Source organism: Mercurialis annua, linkage group LG3 (assembly GCF_937616625.2).
Source record: "Mercurialis annua linkage group LG3, ddMerAnnu1.2, whole genome shotgun sequence".
NCBI lineage: Eukaryota > Viridiplantae > Streptophyta > Magnoliopsida > Malpighiales > Euphorbiaceae > Mercurialis > Mercurialis annua.
The window spans coordinates 72,658,715-72,676,454 of NC_065572.1; the positions used below are offsets into that span (position 1 = coordinate 72,658,715).

The 17,740-nt window shown below is 34.1% G+C and overlaps 4 protein-coding genes across 7 annotated transcripts; 2 read left to right on the forward strand and 2 right to left on the reverse strand.

Moving 5' to 3' along the window:
* The first annotated feature begins 385 nt into the window (after positions 1–385).
* Positions 386–7,763, forward strand: LOC126673702 (mediator of RNA polymerase II transcription subunit 8). 2 transcript variants are annotated; one of them, XM_050367936.2, is made up of 12 exons: positions 386–617; positions 719–843; positions 999–1,123; positions 1,196–1,379; positions 1,525–1,632; positions 1,745–1,812; positions 1,909–2,211; positions 2,914–2,970; positions 4,239–4,430; positions 5,157–5,210; positions 6,258–6,318; positions 6,819–7,763. In XM_050367936.2, the coding sequence occupies exons 1-12, from the start codon at positions 415–417 to the stop codon at positions 7,064–7,066; spliced, it is 1,728 nt and encodes a 575-aa protein (XP_050223893.1). In that variant the 5' UTR covers positions 386–414; the 3' UTR covers positions 7,067–7,763. The 2 variants fall into 2 exon arrangements, with proteins under 2 accessions (XP_050223893.1, XP_050223894.1); XM_050367937.2 differs by having other exon boundaries at positions 388–617; positions 1,912–2,211.
* Positions 7,764–8,616: 853 nt separating this feature from the next.
* LOC126673240 (uncharacterized) lies at positions 8,617–12,443 on the forward strand. 3 transcript variants are annotated; one of them, XM_050367314.1, is made up of 8 exons: positions 8,617–8,762; positions 9,102–9,420; positions 9,604–9,689; positions 9,810–9,956; positions 10,495–10,597; positions 11,110–11,222; positions 11,685–11,807; positions 12,067–12,443. In XM_050367314.1, exons 2-7 carry the CDS (start codon positions 9,189–9,191, stop codon positions 11,775–11,777), a joined length of 774 nt encoding a protein of 257 aa, XP_050223271.1. In that variant the 5' UTR covers positions 8,617–8,762; positions 9,102–9,188; the 3' UTR covers positions 11,778–11,807; positions 12,067–12,443. The 3 variants fall into 3 exon arrangements, with proteins under 3 accessions (XP_050223271.1, XP_050223273.1, XP_050223272.1); XM_050367316.1 differs by having other exon boundaries at positions 9,129–9,420; XM_050367315.1 differs by having other exon boundaries at positions 8,617–8,748.
* Positions 12,444–12,691: 248 nt separating this feature from the next.
* LOC126673241 (uncharacterized) lies at positions 12,692–14,399 on the reverse strand. The gene is made up of 3 exons (XM_050367317.2): positions 13,938–14,399; positions 13,605–13,759; positions 12,692–12,996 (listed from the first exon to the last, which is right to left on the reverse strand). Exons 1-2 carry the CDS (start codon positions 14,311–14,313, stop codon positions 13,635–13,637), a joined length of 501 nt encoding a protein of 166 aa, XP_050223274.1. The 5' UTR covers positions 14,314–14,399; the 3' UTR covers positions 12,692–12,996; positions 13,605–13,634.
* A 2,408-nt stretch (positions 14,400–16,807) lies between these two features.
* Positions 16,808–17,637, reverse strand: LOC126673859 (uncharacterized). The gene is made up of 2 exons (XM_050368172.2): positions 17,243–17,637; positions 16,808–17,154 (listed from the first exon to the last, which is right to left on the reverse strand). The coding sequence occupies exons 1-2, from the start codon at positions 17,533–17,535 to the stop codon at positions 16,953–16,955; spliced, it is 495 nt and encodes a 164-aa protein (XP_050224129.1). The 5' UTR covers positions 17,536–17,637; the 3' UTR covers positions 16,808–16,952.
* Between the last annotated feature and the right edge of the window lie 103 nt (positions 17,638–17,740).

Consider the following 17,740-nt stretch of genomic DNA (forward strand, 5'->3'; position numbering starts at 1 on the left):
ACTGGCCAAACGTTTTGTTACAAATTTAAAAAGGCGCCATAACATATGTTTTCAGCTGACGTGTTATATGATTAATGTATATTTTAATCTCTAAATCTGTACTTTTTAACTTATCTAGTGTCTTGTGTCTAAACGTTTTCACTCATATAATTATTTATCTTTCAGTTTAACCTATTTGATTATTTTTGGTAATGTGTCCAGTTAGGTGGCGGCCCAAGCAACATTTTTTGTCATATCAACACATTTGTGCATCACTCTCTTTTTCAAAAGTTAAACAAGATAGGTTAAATTGAAAGATCAAGGGTGAAATAGGTTAGTGGGTATAGATTTATGGGTCAAAAATACATTAAACCATTTAGCAAATTTACATAGAATCAGTTGGGTTCTCTCACTCTCTTCCTTTACAAATCAAAAATGGAAGCAAAGATGCAAACGGACCAACCTCAGCAACAGCAGCCACCACAGCAGGCGGCGGCGGCGGAGAGACTGAACCAGGCGGTGCAGCAGCAGCTGAATTTAGACTCCGTAAAAACTCGAGCTATTAGCCTATTCAAAGCTATTTCTCGTATTCTTGAAGAATTCGATGCTTACGCTCGTTCTAACGCTAATCCTAAATGGTCTCCGCTCAAACTTTATTTAATTAGTTCTTTTATTAATTTCAGCTGCTGTTTATTAATCAGTGTTCATAGGATTAACATACTTAACCATTGTTTAACAGGCAAGATGTTTTAGGGCAATATTCTATGGTAAACCTTGAACTTTTCAACATTGTAGAAGAAATTAAGAAGGTTTCCAAGGCTTTTGTAGTTCATCCCAAGAATGTTAATGCCGAAAACGCTACAAGTATGCTTTAATCTGCCCTAAATTATATCAATTCTATAATGTAGCTCATTCCAAGTATGTTTTAATGCCGAAAACGCTGCAGTGAATAATTTGCCCTAAATTACATCAGTTCTATAATGTGGTGATAATTTGTTTTTGTGATTCTGTGACTGTAGTTTTACCTGTTATGCTATCATCAAAACTACTGCCTGAGATAGAAATAGAAGACAATTCAAAGAGAGAGCAATTGCTTCAGGGGTTGCAGAATTTGCCTGTGCCCTCACAAATTGAGAAGTTGAAGGTGATTCTTGTGTTTTTACTGTCTAATATGTTATCCGCGAATTATTTAGTGTACTGACTTTTTAAGTCTTAGACTAGAATTGATATGATTGCGGCAGCTTGCGAAGGTGCTGAGAAAGTCTTGGCAGATACCCGTAAGGCCTATCAGTTTGGTATTCGACAAGGTCCGACCATTCTTCCTACTTTGGATAAGAGTCAGATTGCAAAAATTCAAGAACAAGAGAACTCTCTTCGATCTGCTGTAAACTTTGGTGAAGGTAATGATCTCTATGTTTGACCTTACTTTTTTTTGGATCACTGTATTGAGGTTCTTTGTTTCGATTGGATATTTTAAGTAAGGCCGAACTGGCACTTGGTTTGATATGTTTCAGTTGCATCTACACAAATGTTCTATGAATGCAGGACTTGGAGTAACTGCAGACCAGAGGCAAGTTACATCTGCACTTCCTATGCATTTGGCAGATGTGTTGAGTGTGGGTGATGGAGGCCATAATCTTCCTGATCCTTCTGGTAATGGTCATTAACTTCTTGCACAGATCTGGACGTTAATTTTGAATTTTAACTTGGTGGTAATTTATGGCTGTTGAGAAATCTCTCTAATAGAGACGTTTTTCTATTACAGGGATGTACATGAAAAACACTCCACCTTTATTAGCGAATAACATAAGTAATCAGGGGCCTTTGCTACAGGTTTGATCATTGACTTTGTTCTTTAATTGTCAATAAATTTCCCTATTTTTTTGGCCAAATTGTGCTATTTGACTTCTTACCCTCACATATCCATAGCAGGCCACAGGAAGCACGCTTATTGGAAGATCAGCTGCATCTCCTTCAGCTGGTACAAGTACTACATCCTTTGACAACACTACAACTTCTCCATTACCATATGCCAATTCACCAAGGTCTGGTGCAAACATAATGAACACTCCTTCTCCTCAACAACAAACCCAACAGCAGATGCAGCAGCAGCAGCAGCAACAACAACAGCAACAGCAGCAACGGCAAAAGATAATGCAATTACCTCAGCATCAACAGCAATTTCTTGCTCAGCAACAATTCAGACAATCATCAATGCAAGGGCTGGGTCAGGTGCTCTTTTCTTCCAGTGTTTCAACTTTGATATTGAAACTGTTTATGAAGCCATGCATTGAATTTAAATACCTATCCGTACTGATTTTCTTCAGAGCAGGCAAACTCTTTGGCATTTGGCTCATTCAACATATTATGTTACAGAACAAACAAACATAATATGTCTGTTTCTTGGAATGTCAATAGAGCTTAGAAGTTATTTGAAAATTTTCAGAGAAATTTAGTTTGTGTATCAACAATATGACAGTCAACTGTAATGAATGATCTGATATAAGTAAAAGGGAAGATCCTCAACATTTTATCAAAATCATTGATGTATATGATAACAACTTCTTAGAGCCTTGTCTCTTCTACAATTTTATTTAATCTATCTATTTCACCATTATTTTTTCAATATACAAATCTTACTTAAAGGTCCAATTTGGTATCTGTAATTTTATAAGAGCTTTGAAGTTTCATAATTTCTTTTCTATTTTATCAAAGAGTTAAGCTCATGCATGTGCTTCATTTTGGATAGCAAGTACATAAATGTAAAGATAAATAGTCCAAACACTTAGTGTTGCACATTGAGCTAATGATATTCGAATTGTCTATTTCATTTCCCTACTTCTTTTCAGTTACCAAAGTTTCAATCTTTGCAAGTTTTCTGCAACAATTATTTTCTTGATCACTATTTAACTGTTAATTGATTTCTTTTTGCAGAACCAGCTGCCACAGCTGCATGATTTGCAAGGTCAGGGTCAGCAGAAGTTTCAGCAGGTAAGCTGTAGTTTGTTATCATCTTTGATTTTGTTGAAATCTTTTTATATATTAGTTTAAACTCATAGTTCCCTTATTGGTGGTTAATATGAATGTCCTCCGTGATTGTTTTTGGTATTTTAAATTCTTCAGTAAGCCTCAAATGTTGGAGGTTTCATTATAGCATATTTGAATGGAGAAACGTAAACAATAGAAATAGCTGTATATCCATGTTCCAAGCTCATCGCAACTGTTTTTTTAAATTTTTTAAATCCAGTTACTCCTTGTGCATTTTAGAAATATGGAAAGAGGTCTTTCCCTTCAAACTTTGTGAAATTTTGGAGCTCGTGAAATTTGCTTGCTTTGGGTGATATATAGGTGAGGATCAGCTTGACCATAAAATCTGAAATCCTTACATTAATTTCACAACAATATTGATCATGCTAAACTTTGGGCAATGTGGTAATAAGGTAGATGGTCAGGCAGCTTGGTACCAAGGTTGGGGAATTGGTTTGGTCTTTGACGTGGTGTACCTTTTTCCATACCTATGGTAACCTGATATTTTATCCGAGTCTTCAAAATTTGATACCAGCCTTCTAAATATACCATCTGGTTGCTGAAACTTGACTTCGTTTTGGCATGCTTATGCACCTTCAAATAAGGGATAAGAGTTCTATTTTCTTTCCTGTTGGAAAGGATTCAATTGAAAAGATTGGCCTCTGATACAGAATATAGTGTGGGAAAAACTAGGGGTGTAACCCATCCTACAACATATACCCTGTTCGAATTTATATTAGAGCTACAGCTTAATTTGTTTGAGTGAATGCCAGATGAAAAGAAACAATAGAAGGGAATGATTGCTTTCCAATTGTCTATTTGACTCCAAAATCACTAAATATGTAGGAGGATGGTTTCTAAATCAAGAAAAAAGAAAATAGTGTGGAAATTCAGCAAGTTATTTTCTATTAAAAAGTTGTAGCCAAATGATAACAAAAATTGAATTTTCATCTCATCCAGAATATCCATCACTTGGAGAACTCTGATTCAAAAAACCGTAACCTATATTATGTGCTTGGAGTTGAGTTTGGTAATATCATTTAATTCTCAATTTGCTGTACTCTTTAATGATATTGATAAGCTGTTGTGAAAATTGTCTTACGAATGCTTTTTTATGATAGAACCAATAATCTTATATGTCATGCCTTGTGTCCCTTTTTTCTTTACTATATTAATTTTGTGAGAAATGCCTAGCTCAAAATAATATCTCATTAGTTTCATGGCAACATCAGATGCAGTTTTCTCAGTCACTGGGGCACCAACAATTTTCAGGTAGGCAACTGCCCTCTGGACATATGCAGCACGGCATGAGTCAAAACCAACTCAACCAAGGAAATCAGTTAAATCGCCATATAAGCCAGTTTTCCAGTACTGCAAACAATGCACTGTTTAATGCTGCACAGGGGACACCAAATACCCAGATGGTCAGATTTGTTAATTTGCTATTCGTGTCTTGTGTGATCCATCTCATCTTTGCTGCTATATTAGCAACGTTTCTTTTGTCACGTTCTTTGTTAAGTTTGATTTGTTTGTGAAGGTCAAATAATGACTAGGTTGTTTGCTTGACTTTTTCTACTGATGTAGGCTCGTCTAATCATTAGTATAAGACATTACATTAATTTCATGTCCTAGAGCTTTTGCTATCAAATTTCTCAGCTTCATTTGGTACATCCATCAAAACTCGAACAATTTTTCTTTTATATGCCTTTTTGCTTATTCATTTGATGTGCATGGCTGTCTCCTCCTTGAGATTTGATAGTACGTTGTGGTTAGTAAGCTAAAATCTCAGACCCAAAAAAGAAAAAAAAGAACAAGGGGAACCCTCCTTAGCTTGGAAGTTCTCGTAAAGGTTGCAAAATGGATATCTAGGTTAAATTTATTACAAGACTTGTTCACTGGATTAGCTTCTGAATGTAAGATTTATTTTGTTGATGTACCATTAGTTCTCCATCTACAAGACTCTTTGTTCTCGTCATTCTTGGTTCTCTCAAGTTCAGTATAATGTAGTATTATTTTAAGCTTTATTAGAACTCTTAACTTCAAATGTTTTTGTTACAGTAATTTTCCCTCATCTATTCTGATAATGCTAGTTCGTCTTTCCCTTTTTATGCATCTTGAGCTTATTACTATTATTTGTTTTCGTTTCATAGATTCCAAACATGTCAGCCACGATGTCATCTCAGTCGCTTGTGCCACGGATGCAGGTAAGATACTTTGCCCATTTGTTCTTCATGTTTCTTCTTGTTGTAAGTTGAGATTGACATGGGTGGTGGAAGGAAGCTATTTGGAGCAAATAAGATTTCAACAGAAATTTTGTATTTTACTCAAGATTCTCCATTAAATGAAATTTAATTAATAAGGAGACAGTTTTATTTTGTTCAATCCTTCAAGGGTGACGTGCTTAAACACTATATTGACGTATTCAATAAAATCCTTGTTGGAGTATGTTATAGCTATAGTTCCATTCATGTGCGGACAGCAGAATTTGGATCAAAGAGCAAACAATTTTAGGAGAATTGGCAAACTGAGCCGGCTGCACTTAGGGTGTTAAAGGAATTAAATCCCCCTGATTAAAACAGGGAGGGTCATCTGACTGGGAATTCGGAAAATGTTAGATATTACCCTCTAATCTTAAGCCGTAAGAAAAGACATCCTATCTGCAAGGGTTAATGGGCTGAAGATTGAATTTTCTGTCATGTGGAGTTGATTCCAGTAATTCGTGGATTATTTTATTCATGATGAGATACGCAGAATAGGCAGTTTCACTTATCATAGGCTGGACTTGGCTGTGGCTCTTATTTTTGGAGAGAAACTTGGCAGTTGGGATAGTTTGTCTTCATTTGTAAGAAATATTTCAATAATTTTGTCTAAAATTTTATGTAATATTTCGACTACGGAAATGCCTTCCAGTTGTTTTGTTATATCCCTGCTTGACCAAGGATGCTTTTTGATAACTATCAATCTCAAGATGTGCACGCAGGTGCAAGCACATGCACCGGCATGCAGGAATGCTGCTACTTGTTGTCATTAATTGGAAGAAACCCAGAGATATCAACTTTAAAATATAGTTATATTGCATTATCATTTTTTCTTTGCATGCATAAAAGCGTCCGTGGACCGTGGTTACTGTATTTTATGTTTATAAATTTATTTGCCATTAAGATGAAATATATTAGTTTTTGGAATGTTACACATTAGAGAGTTCTTCATAATTTTAAAACTTATTTTCTCATGTTCAATCTAATTCGCAGTTTGGATTAGCTGGTAGCAATCCCCAGAGGAGTCATGCGTCCCAAATGCTAAATGATCAAAGTATGAATTGCTCCCTTTGTTCTTTCTTAGTCAATTAAGCTTGTGATTTCCTTTAATTTCCTTTTCTTTAATGCTTCTTGGTGATTTATTCTGCTCCGTTCCCTTAGGATATGGGAAATCGAACAGAGTCTTATTATTTCTAGAGCAAATTACTCTTGCCATCCCTGTACATTTACAATAATTCACACTTACATGCCTCATGTTTTAGGATTGACCCCTTACTTTTAAAAATGTAAACAATTAGAGTGTTCTGTTAAACATTTGTGATTTTGTCGTTAAAATTCAGTAGGATGGTCCACAATTTTTGTCCTTCTATTTTGCCTTTTCCAACAATTTAGTCCCTTATTTTAGGATTGATCCCTTATTTCTACTTCCAACCTTCTAGGCCTCATCCCTAATAAAGTAGCCTTTTATAGCTTAACTGCTTCTGTTTGACAAGTTTTAGTGGCTCAGAGACGTTTTGAAAGATGATATTTGACGAGGTTGAAATGTGGTTTCAGTGTTCAATATGGGAGTTTCAAATCCAGGGAGCATGATGATGCCTATGCAGCAACAACAACAGCAGCAACAACAACAGCAGCAACAGCAGCAGCAGCAGCAACAACAGCTTGGTTCTCAAGGTGCATATAGCAATATGTCACAAAATGCACAGAATTTACAATCCAGTATGGCAGGCTTGGCAGCTCTTCAGAATGCATCACAAAATCACCCTGCTTATGGACAACAGAGACAGCAAAATCAGCAGTGAAAAAATAGTGATTTTCACCTAACTTCCAGGGTAATAGTAATTATCCCTACTTAATTAAAAAAGTCTGGATGACGCTTGATCAGAGTCTAAATGATGAAGGAGAAGACTACATTTTAAACGATGGATCTTCAAGGAGAGCTGGAACAGAAATTGAAGCATTTCTGTATGAACCACTGTAGCCTGAAATATGAAAGAGTGGTCAAATGAATTTTGATCGAAACTGGAATAGCATGATAGCCAAAAGAAAAACACTTACAAATCTTCAAGGCAACTACTACTAGTAGTTGTCGAATCTCGACGTTCCAAAGCGAATGCTGATGAGGTTAACTTTTTAGAGACAAGGGGAAGGTGTTCTGATGAAGCGTGGGTGGAAAATGGCGGGGATGAAGACGGAGATGAGGAGAAATAGTAGTTTTGGTTGTCAGGACCGACACTTACGGGAAGCGGTGAAGGTGGTGTTGGAGGTGAAGGTGATGGCGAAACATAACCACTGTGTTCCATATCAAACCCATTACCTCCATTGTTTTAGCTTTTGTGCTAGGACATATTTATGTCTACTTGCATCAACTTCCTGTTAGTTCATGTTTGAATTGTAGGTGTTAACCTAACGGTCTCTTGCCAAAACTAAATTATATCCTCATCCATTCCAGTATTTAAATCATCTAATAAAAATAAATTATTAAAAATAATGGTTAAAGGCTCGTCTAGTTATTTAAACTTCTAATGAATTATTTGCTCCATGGTATTTTTATCCCTATGATCGAAATATACAGGGTTTGATCGGTTGGTAACTCTTGTTTACATAGTGCATTAAAGATAAATATTATTTTGTCCATTTATTAATGATACATGAATAATCAACACTTCCGTAAAATTTAATATAATGTTTTTATGATAAAAAAAAAATTGGTGTTTCATATTTGATAATTGGCAATCCCCTCTTATCACGAGAGTATTTGATAGTAGCATTTTGAACTTTTCATTAGATTGATTATATAATAGAAACTGTATTTTTTTAAAATAATAATATATAATGTTAAAATTCAATATATATCAGCAAATTACATCAAAATACAGCTTGTTAGCTCCCACAATTCAAATTAATCACCATTTCTGGAATTCTTATTTTTTTGAATTGAAGCAAAAGTAACAAACAAAACAAAACACAATAATTTTATCATATGATTGTTTAATGGGGAGCAAAATAATTGTCATCGCATCAAAATCAACAAAAGTATTACTATTATTTTAGATTAAAAGATTTAGTAATCATAAACAATAAACAATTACTAGTAGATACAAAGTTATAGCAGGACTAGATGCATCGGTCCAGATATACTCTCGTCAACCATACTAACAGCTATAAATCATCTGTTACGCATATATACAACACAGACCAATTATGCAAAACTCACGAATCTTCTTTCGCTGACGTGGCCCAATCAATTATGTCTGTTTCAAACGTTATTTGAACACCCTAGTGAACTCTATTTAATCTCCTAATTATCGTTTAAAATTTAATTAATTTTTGGTCTATGCCAAGCTGATTGTCTTCTCTTGTATTGTAAGTTGATCTTTGAATTTGAAAAACTCATCAAATTTCATCTAATTAAACCCTATATTTCTTCAATTTTGCATCCAAAAACTGTTAATACAGTTACCATGAAGATCCAATTTTATTGGTAAAAATTATCAGGTCAAGTCTTTTATTTTCGTTATGTTTAATAATTTGATTTGAGTTCAAGATTTCGTCCGTTTAAATGCCGTAATTTAAAACTGCAAAATTTGATTAAAAATTCATTAGTTTAATGTTCTTGATTTATGTGTAAAATTGTTTAAATGTATTCAATAGTCAACCTGCTAAATACTGATAATTATTAAATGTTTTGCTACATGACTAACAAATTTTATGTGCAAGTGTGAGTTGGAAAACTTTGTTTTGAATTCCGATGACTCTGTTAGGGAAAATTATACAATGCAACCGTTGCGCCATTGTAAAAGCTTTTAAGTTTTTTTTCTTATTTTCATTTTGCAGATTGTTGAATTTCTGTGCAATGTGCAGTAGGAATTACAGGTTTTGCAGTAACGTTGACGATTTGATGTTGATTATATATTGTTCGAGATGCAATTAGTGTCAAATGATAGTCATAAAGACGATAATTCGGAACGTGAACCCATCTTAAGCCAGTCAGACATTGTCCAAGATACTGAAGAATCATCGTCTCATTGTGAAATTACACCGACTGCTGGACATGATTGCGACTGTGATGATTTAGAAAGTGTTCACATTGATGAAACTTGTCTTTTGGTGAATTCAGACCAACCTCAGTGTCGTATCTGCCTTGATATTGGAGGTCCGTGTTTCCTAGTTTGCTTAATGCATTTTTATCTTAATTTTCATGTTATATTTTGGCGTGGTAGATTTTCATGAAGAAAAAAGAGTGATATTTATGGCCCGCGAGTTGTCAGTGGCATTTGATGATAATTTGATGCTTTCTGAAACCTAATTTTATTTCATTTCTGCTAATTTATTTTAGGAGAAGACCTAATTGCTCCATGCCATTGCAAAGGCACTCAGAAGTATGTTCACAGATCGTGCCTTGATAATTGGAGGTCGACCAAGGTGATTATTTGTTTTCATTGGCATCTCTTTTAGTTAACTAGATTGATTATTGATTTTTTTTCAACTTATGCCTGAATTTTGCTGGAGACTTGCCTGAATTTACTCTCATAACATTTCCAGGAGGGATTTGCTTTTGCTCACTGTACAGAATGCAGGGCATCATTCATATTACGTGCCAATGTTCCACCTGACCGCTGGTGGCTGAGAATGAAATTTCAGTTCCTAGTTGCGAGGGACCATGCTTTGATTTTTGTAGTTGTTCAGCTGGTATCGTAACCAATTCATAATTATTGATTAATTTGATTGTTTCAGCTGAACTCTTTTGGGCTACTTATTTGGGAAGTTGACTTACTGGTAGTACTTTTTAATATGATTAAAATGGTTCCTAGTTTTGGCACTGTGTTTTTTCTAAAATTCCGTCACTAATAGAAATGTTTCTACATGTTTACTTCTACTAGATAAATTTGAATATTGAGTTTTACGTATCCTTCTTATCAAAGAATTTTGATGCTAAAATTTGCTGCTACAAAAATACAAATATCTTTTGTCAAGAGAATGCGGTGCCTAACATACACATGCTAATATAAACTATGTTTTTTTATGCTCTAACATATATGAGACACAAAGAAGTGTTTGTTTGGAAATTTATTTTGATATTTGAAAAGATAGCATGGAGATGTGTTGCTAGTAGAGAAGTCTAAAATTTACTGGTTGATGGAACAGCTGTATACTAGGCAATTAACTTTGAATAATTATGCTTCTACATAATGAAAGAATTACATTATCGAATCTATACCTTCCACAGATTGTTGCATTCTTGGGGATGCTTGTATACAAGTTTTATGGGGAGGAGCTCAGGGAAATGTTTGGCTATGAAGAGCATCCTTACGGATTTTACACAATGGCTGGTATGCACACTCTTGTTGGTGATTAACAACTCATTGCGTACCTATGTGTTTTGTATTAGTCAAAATTTAGAATCAGCACTTATGTAGGATGTGGTTCAAGGGTTTGGTTAATATAGAACATAAACCTTATTATGCTATTATCTGTGGAAGCTGTTGCATGGGATTCTGATTTTGACAACAGAGCTGGGATTAACATCTCGACTGAATCTGTGTAACAACTTTGATTCAAGTAGCTGAATAGGTTTCTCAGGTCCTCCTCGAAAATCTGTGCTTACTCAATCCTCTTCTAGTTATGGCCGTATATTTAACAAATGGGTCGCTCGTTTACAAAATGGTGTTGACTCTTATAAAATGACTCATTCTTTTTGATACTATGCAATAGTGACATCCTTCTTGTTATCATTTGCTGAAGTCCGTATTGCAAATTTTGAAATTCTCCACATTTATGTTTAATATAAAATTTTGTTACCTTCATGAAACTGCTAATTCCATGCTATTCTTGGTTCATGAAGTTTTAGCTATTGTTTTGGTGGGTTTGCTCTACGGCTTCTTCATTGCCATAATTTGCGGACAAAGAATCAGTGAACGGCACTACCATGTCCTTGCCAAACATGAACTGACTAAGGTCTGGTATCTCATATTTAAACCATATTATAGTTTCTAAAATCATTTCTATTGGATATGGCTGAAATATAATCCAAACAAATAAAAAAATTCAACGGACAAACATAATGTAGACTAAAAGCTTGCACCCTCATCCCAAAATCTTTCACTTTTGGCAGTCCTAAATCTATGAATCAAAGATTGGGGATAGCTCCACTTTGATAGAACTCTATCTTGTAACATTCTTAAATCCGTTTTGAAACAGTAGTTATATTCATATTTTTCCGCTCTTTAGACGAAGGAACTCCATCTTTTTAGCTCGTGTTATGTATACTTATGTTCCGATTTGCAGTCAAGTTCAATTGGGTTATGTCAATTTTCAAGCTTAGATTATGGCTTCTAAAACATTCTGTCTTTTTTTTCCCTTTTTCTGATTTCTCTTAATGTTTATTTTTAACCATGGAAGGCTTTGTCATTATTTCAGGAATATGTAGTCGAAGATCGAGAAGCTAGTAAAAGTTTCGATGAACTGGATGCCAGCCATATCACAGAGCTGAGAATGTTAGGCCTTTATTAATCTGGACTGCTCTGTAATACTGTGCTCGCTGTGAGTGATTCCTGTTTGTGCAGATTTCATGCATTTCACATTACTTATTTTGCCAGTTTCACAAATTCTTGATCACTATGTGGTCCTCGCAAACTCCTTAATAATGTAAAAACTGAAAGGTCTTGCTCGTATAGAGGGTAAAATAGTAATTAAAAGACGAGGGGAAAAAATCAGCTCTTGCATCCTGCATTACCTTCATGTTCAATGTCATTCTAGACTTAGATTATTCATCTCGAGAACTAATTCCTTAATTTTGCAGTTGTTTGTTCAGGCCTTGCTTTCCTGTGCATGGGATCAGTACCAGATAGTCCTTTATGAATTTCCGCATTACTGGAGCCAGCAACAAAATTGTGTTGTGTGTTTTAATTCTCGAGTTTCATGTGATTGAATGGCACATAGTAGTATCAAGCACATCATGGCTGTTAAGACGGACCTCAACCTCGCTGTACATTGAATATCATCTTTTTCTCCAATTGCATAGCTATAGCCTATAAGAGTGATTTATTTTGCCAATACCTACACCTCTGTTCAGGTGAACCAATTTTATAGAGAATTATATTATGTTAAAATTTGTTGATTTGTGAGGAAATGTTCAACAAAAATAAACTGGTCAATGTTTATTTTCTTGCTTGCTTATATGTCCTGTAATAGTTCAACAAAAATTGGAATTTGAAATTTTACACCAGAAAATGTTACAAATTTGCACTCAACGGTAATTATTATTATGGCTGCGTTGACATAAAGTGCAAGAAACGCCTACTTAGCGAAGATACCAACATATAGGGATAATTTTTTGAAGACGCTAATTATACAATTGATCTGGCAAATATAAGCTGCAGATGTATAAAATCTCTTAACAAGCTCATACATAGTAGCATATGGGATTGAATAGAAACACTGTTGCAATTATTATTCTAAAAGAAAGGGTAATATGTACAGGTACAAGTGCTTAACATCTGAACTAAAATCAAAATGCAAACAAACATTCGGATGCCTACAGGGGATATTAATAAATACAAAGCTGAGTGTTTTCACTTCTGTCAAGGTAGCTTTCATCTCCGTAATAGCTACCTCGTCAAATTGCATCTAAACAGCTCCTTCAAGTCACTAGATCATCATCCACTTGGTTAGAGTTTCTGTTGTTTCCAGAGTCTTGCTTCTACATAAAATTTACAAGTTCTGGATGAGCCTGGAAGATAGCAATATGAAGAAAGCCAGTACAAATTAGTCATGTTACTAATACATCAACTATTTATTGAGTTCAGATTTCTCAGTACTGTCAAAAAATATATTCTTATTAGAATAAGCAACTTCCAGGAAATCAGCTATAAAATTGCAAAGTTTGTTAAACATATAACTTAAATATGTCACCTATAACTTCTTTCCTTATTTTTCCTTCTAAGTTCATTTTGACAAGTCAATTATTATGACAATATCTTTTAGATAACATATGTCAGCACTATCACCAATTTCACCTTTGAAAGCAATTTGCTCACTTATGTTCCCTTTTGATTCTTTTATAGAGGGGTATGGATAAAGTTGACAAAACAGACTTGTATTTCTCAAAGAACAAATACGGGAAAATTAAGTTACGAATGATCAAATATTTTTGAATTTTTGCAGGAAGCAAACAGTGTGTTTATATCTGAAGCTGAAGATAAATATTTAACTACTCGTAGATAATCAATATAATATGTTCAATGAATGACATAGTCTTTAGCAATTAATCAACTTAAATCACACAAACGAATATCCAGCTAACACAAAGCATACACAGAACTAGTAATGAAACTTTACCCAGATGCTAATACTTTTCAAGGGCAGCATTCATCCTTCCTCATCTTCAGATTTGGACACATTAATTGAAAAAATTGTCTCCAATTTCTCTTTATTTGAAGACGATTCGACCTCTGATTTACGCGAAGGCGTAATCACCTCAATCGTGTGTGCACCTACAATACAATGGATAAAAATTGTTACATTTAAAGGGATAATAATAATGTTACAGAACATAACTTTGTAATTAAATAAAACTACATCGAAATTATTTCTTGAATTTAATTGAGGTATTATTAATAATTCCGAGTAACCCTAAAAAATAAAATCAACCAAATTACGGATAATCAATACCTTCGATGAAAAAATCAGAGGAGGGCCAGCCGCGGACGGTGGTGGTGGAGAGGGACTGCTCGTCGGTCAAGGGATTAGCCAGTTTCTCAACCAAGGAAGCAATACCGGCGGTAGATCTATGAGGTGGGACCCAGTAGGAAGAACCGGGAATGAACGGGAGCCAATCGGGTGCGGCGCGGCGGACGATGATCCTGTGAATCGCATCCTCGAGCTTACGGAGCAAAGGGTCGGTGGAATGATCGTCGGCAAGGTCGGCGTGATTAGGCGGCGATGGCAGAGTGGACTGAGGGCGGGCGTAGAATAGCCGAGACGACGGAGCGGTGGACGTTGATCGGAGGAGGAGGAGGTAGGTTCTGGAGGAGAGGGGAAGAGCCATTCAGGTGGTGTTAGTCGGTGGTGGAATTGAAAAAAGAATTGAGATCGGGAGTGATAGAGAGAGAGATAAGTGTTTATATAATAATAGAATGGATGTGTCTGAATTTTATAATTTAGGATTTTTCGCAATAATTCTCAACTTTCTTTTCGGAATTGGATAATTTCATAAAGATGCTTTATTTTTTCTAAAATTATATTTATTTATTTATTAATCATCATATAATAATTTATTTTAAAAAATATAATCTGTTAAACTAGATATTTTCAAAGATTTTGATATTATTATTTTTAACGTAGAAAAATCATACAAATAAAGATGACCTACCTAATGAGATATTTTTAGGTGAAACAAATTCATCCCTTACCCTAATAAATTCTAGTAAAGATATTTTTTTTTTGTATTGGGAAAAGAGGCAAAGCCTGGATGAAATTAAAGGCGGACGTCCCTAACATACGAAACACCATATAGATCATGCAAGATCCATGGAATGAGACTAGTTTTAATTAATCGATAGTTCACTTAACTAGTTTTTTTCAAACAAACAAAAATAGTCATAACTAATTACATTTAGTATCATAATTTAAATAGATAGTTTATAATTATATGTTGGACTTCATCACCTATAATTTTCTCCCATCTAACGGGATAAAAGAGAATTATACATTGACAAATATCATAATTTCTATTCGAGCCGTGTGAGTTCCTTGCGGGAGGCAAACTCTGACTCCAAATTTTAAATGGATCACATGAGTACGGTTCGAACCCGCAATCTCACTTAAATAAGAAGGGGGCCTTATCAACTCAGATGCGCCTTAATGTTCAATAGAAATTATGATATTCAATGGTAAAGATCAATTTATTACTTCTCTATTTTATTGTTCCAAATTCTCTCATATTTATATATAATAAATAGTTTTTTTTTCATACATCAGTAATTTTAGTGTTGTTTTTTTCATTGTAATTATCAGGCCCGTTATAATTATGTATTCCGATATTGTGGTTGGATTTTCGTAACCGATATTATCATTGATATTTTTTTATCAAACTTAGGAATGTATATACAAACTTCTTACTTCAAATTACAATTTCAATATCTACAGAGTACAGAGTGGTGTTTTCCAAGGTCAATGCATAAAAGATTAAAGCATAACATTTCTCAAAATTACATTTTCTAAGCCATTAACATCACACTTTCTTACGCGTAGCAGAAATCGCCTTTGATCGATGATTTTACCGAGAAATTTACATGATAAAAGTAGATCAGATTATTACCAATCCAATTTCTAATGCTTGTTGAGGTTGCATTTTATCTTAAGTAAAAAAAATTACTACTCCTTTCAATAATTGTATGGTCGCAAATAAAAAAAATAGTAAAAAGTTTACCAAAAACTTTTTTTGAATGAGACGACCCTAGATTTAATCTTTATTTATACCCGAATCAGAGTTAATCATGATGATTTCCTCTTGAACTAGAAAGAAAAGCAAAATTGTGTTCTGAATGTGACAATTGAACCTTGGTTCATTTGCTTCTATAGCTTCCCATTATTCAACGAATCTTTCGCAGCTGAACAAAAGCTGTTAAAACTTATAACCATCTAGTCCAGATCATATATTCTTTTTACTTGCCAACTATTCCATTACCATAAGCAAATTAAACTAATAAAAAGCTCCATATACTTGCTGTTAATAAAAAAATATCATCTTTACTTTTTGTTTTTTTTTTTAATACGTCAAATTTCATTGAATACAATTTGAAACAGTTATATTTATAAGAAATTCAGAAAATTCGAAAATTAAATCCGATAACCTGACATGAAACAAACTATTTACGATTCACAGATCTACTAATGCAAATAAAAACTAAAGTACTAACTGTATCGTCAATTAATTGCGGTTCTCGATCAAACTTTTTCAACGTCCGCTAACTAATTTCTGATATCAGAAGCTACAACCATAATCTTGATTAACCACCACCCAATCAACCCTTTAAAAAAGGGACAACAAATCTTTTATAAAACAAAAAATTTCAAAATAAATTTTTTATATAAAAAGAACAAAAAGTAAAAAAAAAATATTATAGCTCATAAATAATTTCATCTTCATTATTGAAAGATTGTCAATTTATCTTCGACTTGTTTTTCGACGATAAATATTAATACATCAAAAATAAAAATAAAAAAGAGTTAGTTATTTATCAGAATTTTATAAAATTAAAACAAAATAGAATGGGAGGTGGGTACTGCCAACTGCAAAATCAACAAAAAAAAAAACTATTGGCAGCTGGGGCTCTTATTTTGAGAGGGGAGGTGAGAAAGAAAAATTAGGTTTTATATCATCTTTACAGTGAGGAGCAGAGTAAGCTTTGTAGACACTAACGGAAGCTAATTATAATTTTGTTTTTTACAATTTAATTTTAACTTTTTCTTTTTACATTTCTATTCAAATTTAACGTATTTTAATTTCTTAACTTTAACTAAACATCTAAATGAGTTAATTTAAATTGAAATACCTAGTTTTGGTATCAATTTTATTTATATTTTCCGTCATGAAATCGAAATAGAGAAGGCATTCAATCCCGTACAAAACACAGTTGCATATACAGTATAGCAATACAAAATTTATACATATACATACACCGATCAAAGTTCATTCTGATCGGAATCTTCCGGTGCATGATGAGACAGCTTTGTTTTCAGATTATCCTTCGCTTTATGCAGCGTTTCTGTCGCTAATTTGGCGGCGGATTTCGCACTGTCTTCCATCGTTGCTTTCGTCTTTCCCAAACTCTCCGCCACCGCCTCTTTTACCTTCTCACCGCCGTCCTCGCCGCCGCCTCTGAAACTAATATTTTGTCACCAGCAACAACACAACTAATCAATCATTAATTAACAATCTAATTTATAATTAAGTTAACTAATTAAACTCTTACTCGAGATTTGGAGGATGAAAGTGCGATTCAACTCGGTGAATCATGGTCTTCACTCTGTCCCAGAACGTTACACTGGTTCCACCACTAGAAGCATCACGATCAACCGGAGAAGAAGATGCAGAGAACGGATTCAACTTATTCATCACCATCTCTGAGAAAACTGCCGCTCTCGATCTCTTAATTTCTCCTTGATCTTCATTATTCCGTCGAGCTTCGTCTCCTGCCGCCGGAAAAGCTAAACAATATACGATCAGAAGAAGTGCACATACTTTAATTATACTGTACTTATCCATTTTCTTTCGATTTCAGCAGAATTTGTTCTGATTTTAATTGAATTGGATTATGAGCTTTGGAGAACAAAAATGGACGCGGAAGTTACTGTTTTGGTTGTATTGAAGACGTGGCTTCTGCGTGTTTTATTTTAGTGACACGTTTTATTAAATTTTTTATAAATATCTGAAAATAATATATCATATTTTAAATAATATAATTTTAAAA

Bases quoted from the DNA above. Each gene is read 5' to 3' on its own strand.
- LOC126673702 (XM_050367936.2), top strand. From the start codon at position 415: ATGGAAGCAAAGATGCAAACGGACCAACCTCAGCAACAGCAGCCACCA. The intron at 1,813-1,908 runs GTTTGATCATTG...ACATATCCATAG, and splicing joins ATCAGGGGCCTTTGCTACAG to CAGGCCACAGGAAGCACGCT. The intron at 2,971-4,238 runs GTAAGCTGTAGT...TGGCAACATCAG, and splicing joins GTCAGCAGAAGTTTCAGCAG to ATGCAGTTTTCTCAGTCACT.
- LOC126673240 (XM_050367314.1), top strand. From the start codon at position 9,189: ATGCAATTAGTGTCAAATGATAGTCATAAAGACGATAATTCGGAACGT. The intron at 9,690-9,809 runs GTGATTATTTGT...TAACATTTCCAG, and splicing joins ATAATTGGAGGTCGACCAAG to GAGGGATTTGCTTTTGCTCA. The intron at 11,223-11,684 runs GTCTGGTATCTC...TCATTATTTCAG, and splicing joins CCAAACATGAACTGACTAAG to GAATATGTAGTCGAAGATCG.
- LOC126673241 (XM_050367317.2), bottom strand. From the start codon at position 14,313: ATGGCTCTTCCCCTCTCCTCCAGAACCTACCTCCTCCTCCTCCGATCA. The intron at 13,760-13,937 runs GTATTGATTATC...ATTGTATTGTAG, and splicing joins CTCTGATTTTTTCATCGAAG to GTGCACACACGATTGAGGTG.
- LOC126673859 (XM_050368172.2), bottom strand. From the start codon at position 17,535: ATGGATAAGTACAGTATAATTAAAGTATGTGCACTTCTTCTGATCGTA. The intron at 17,155-17,242 runs GTAAGAGTTTAA...ACAAAATATTAG, and splicing joins TTTCATCCTCCAAATCTCGA to TTTCAGAGGCGGCGGCGAGG.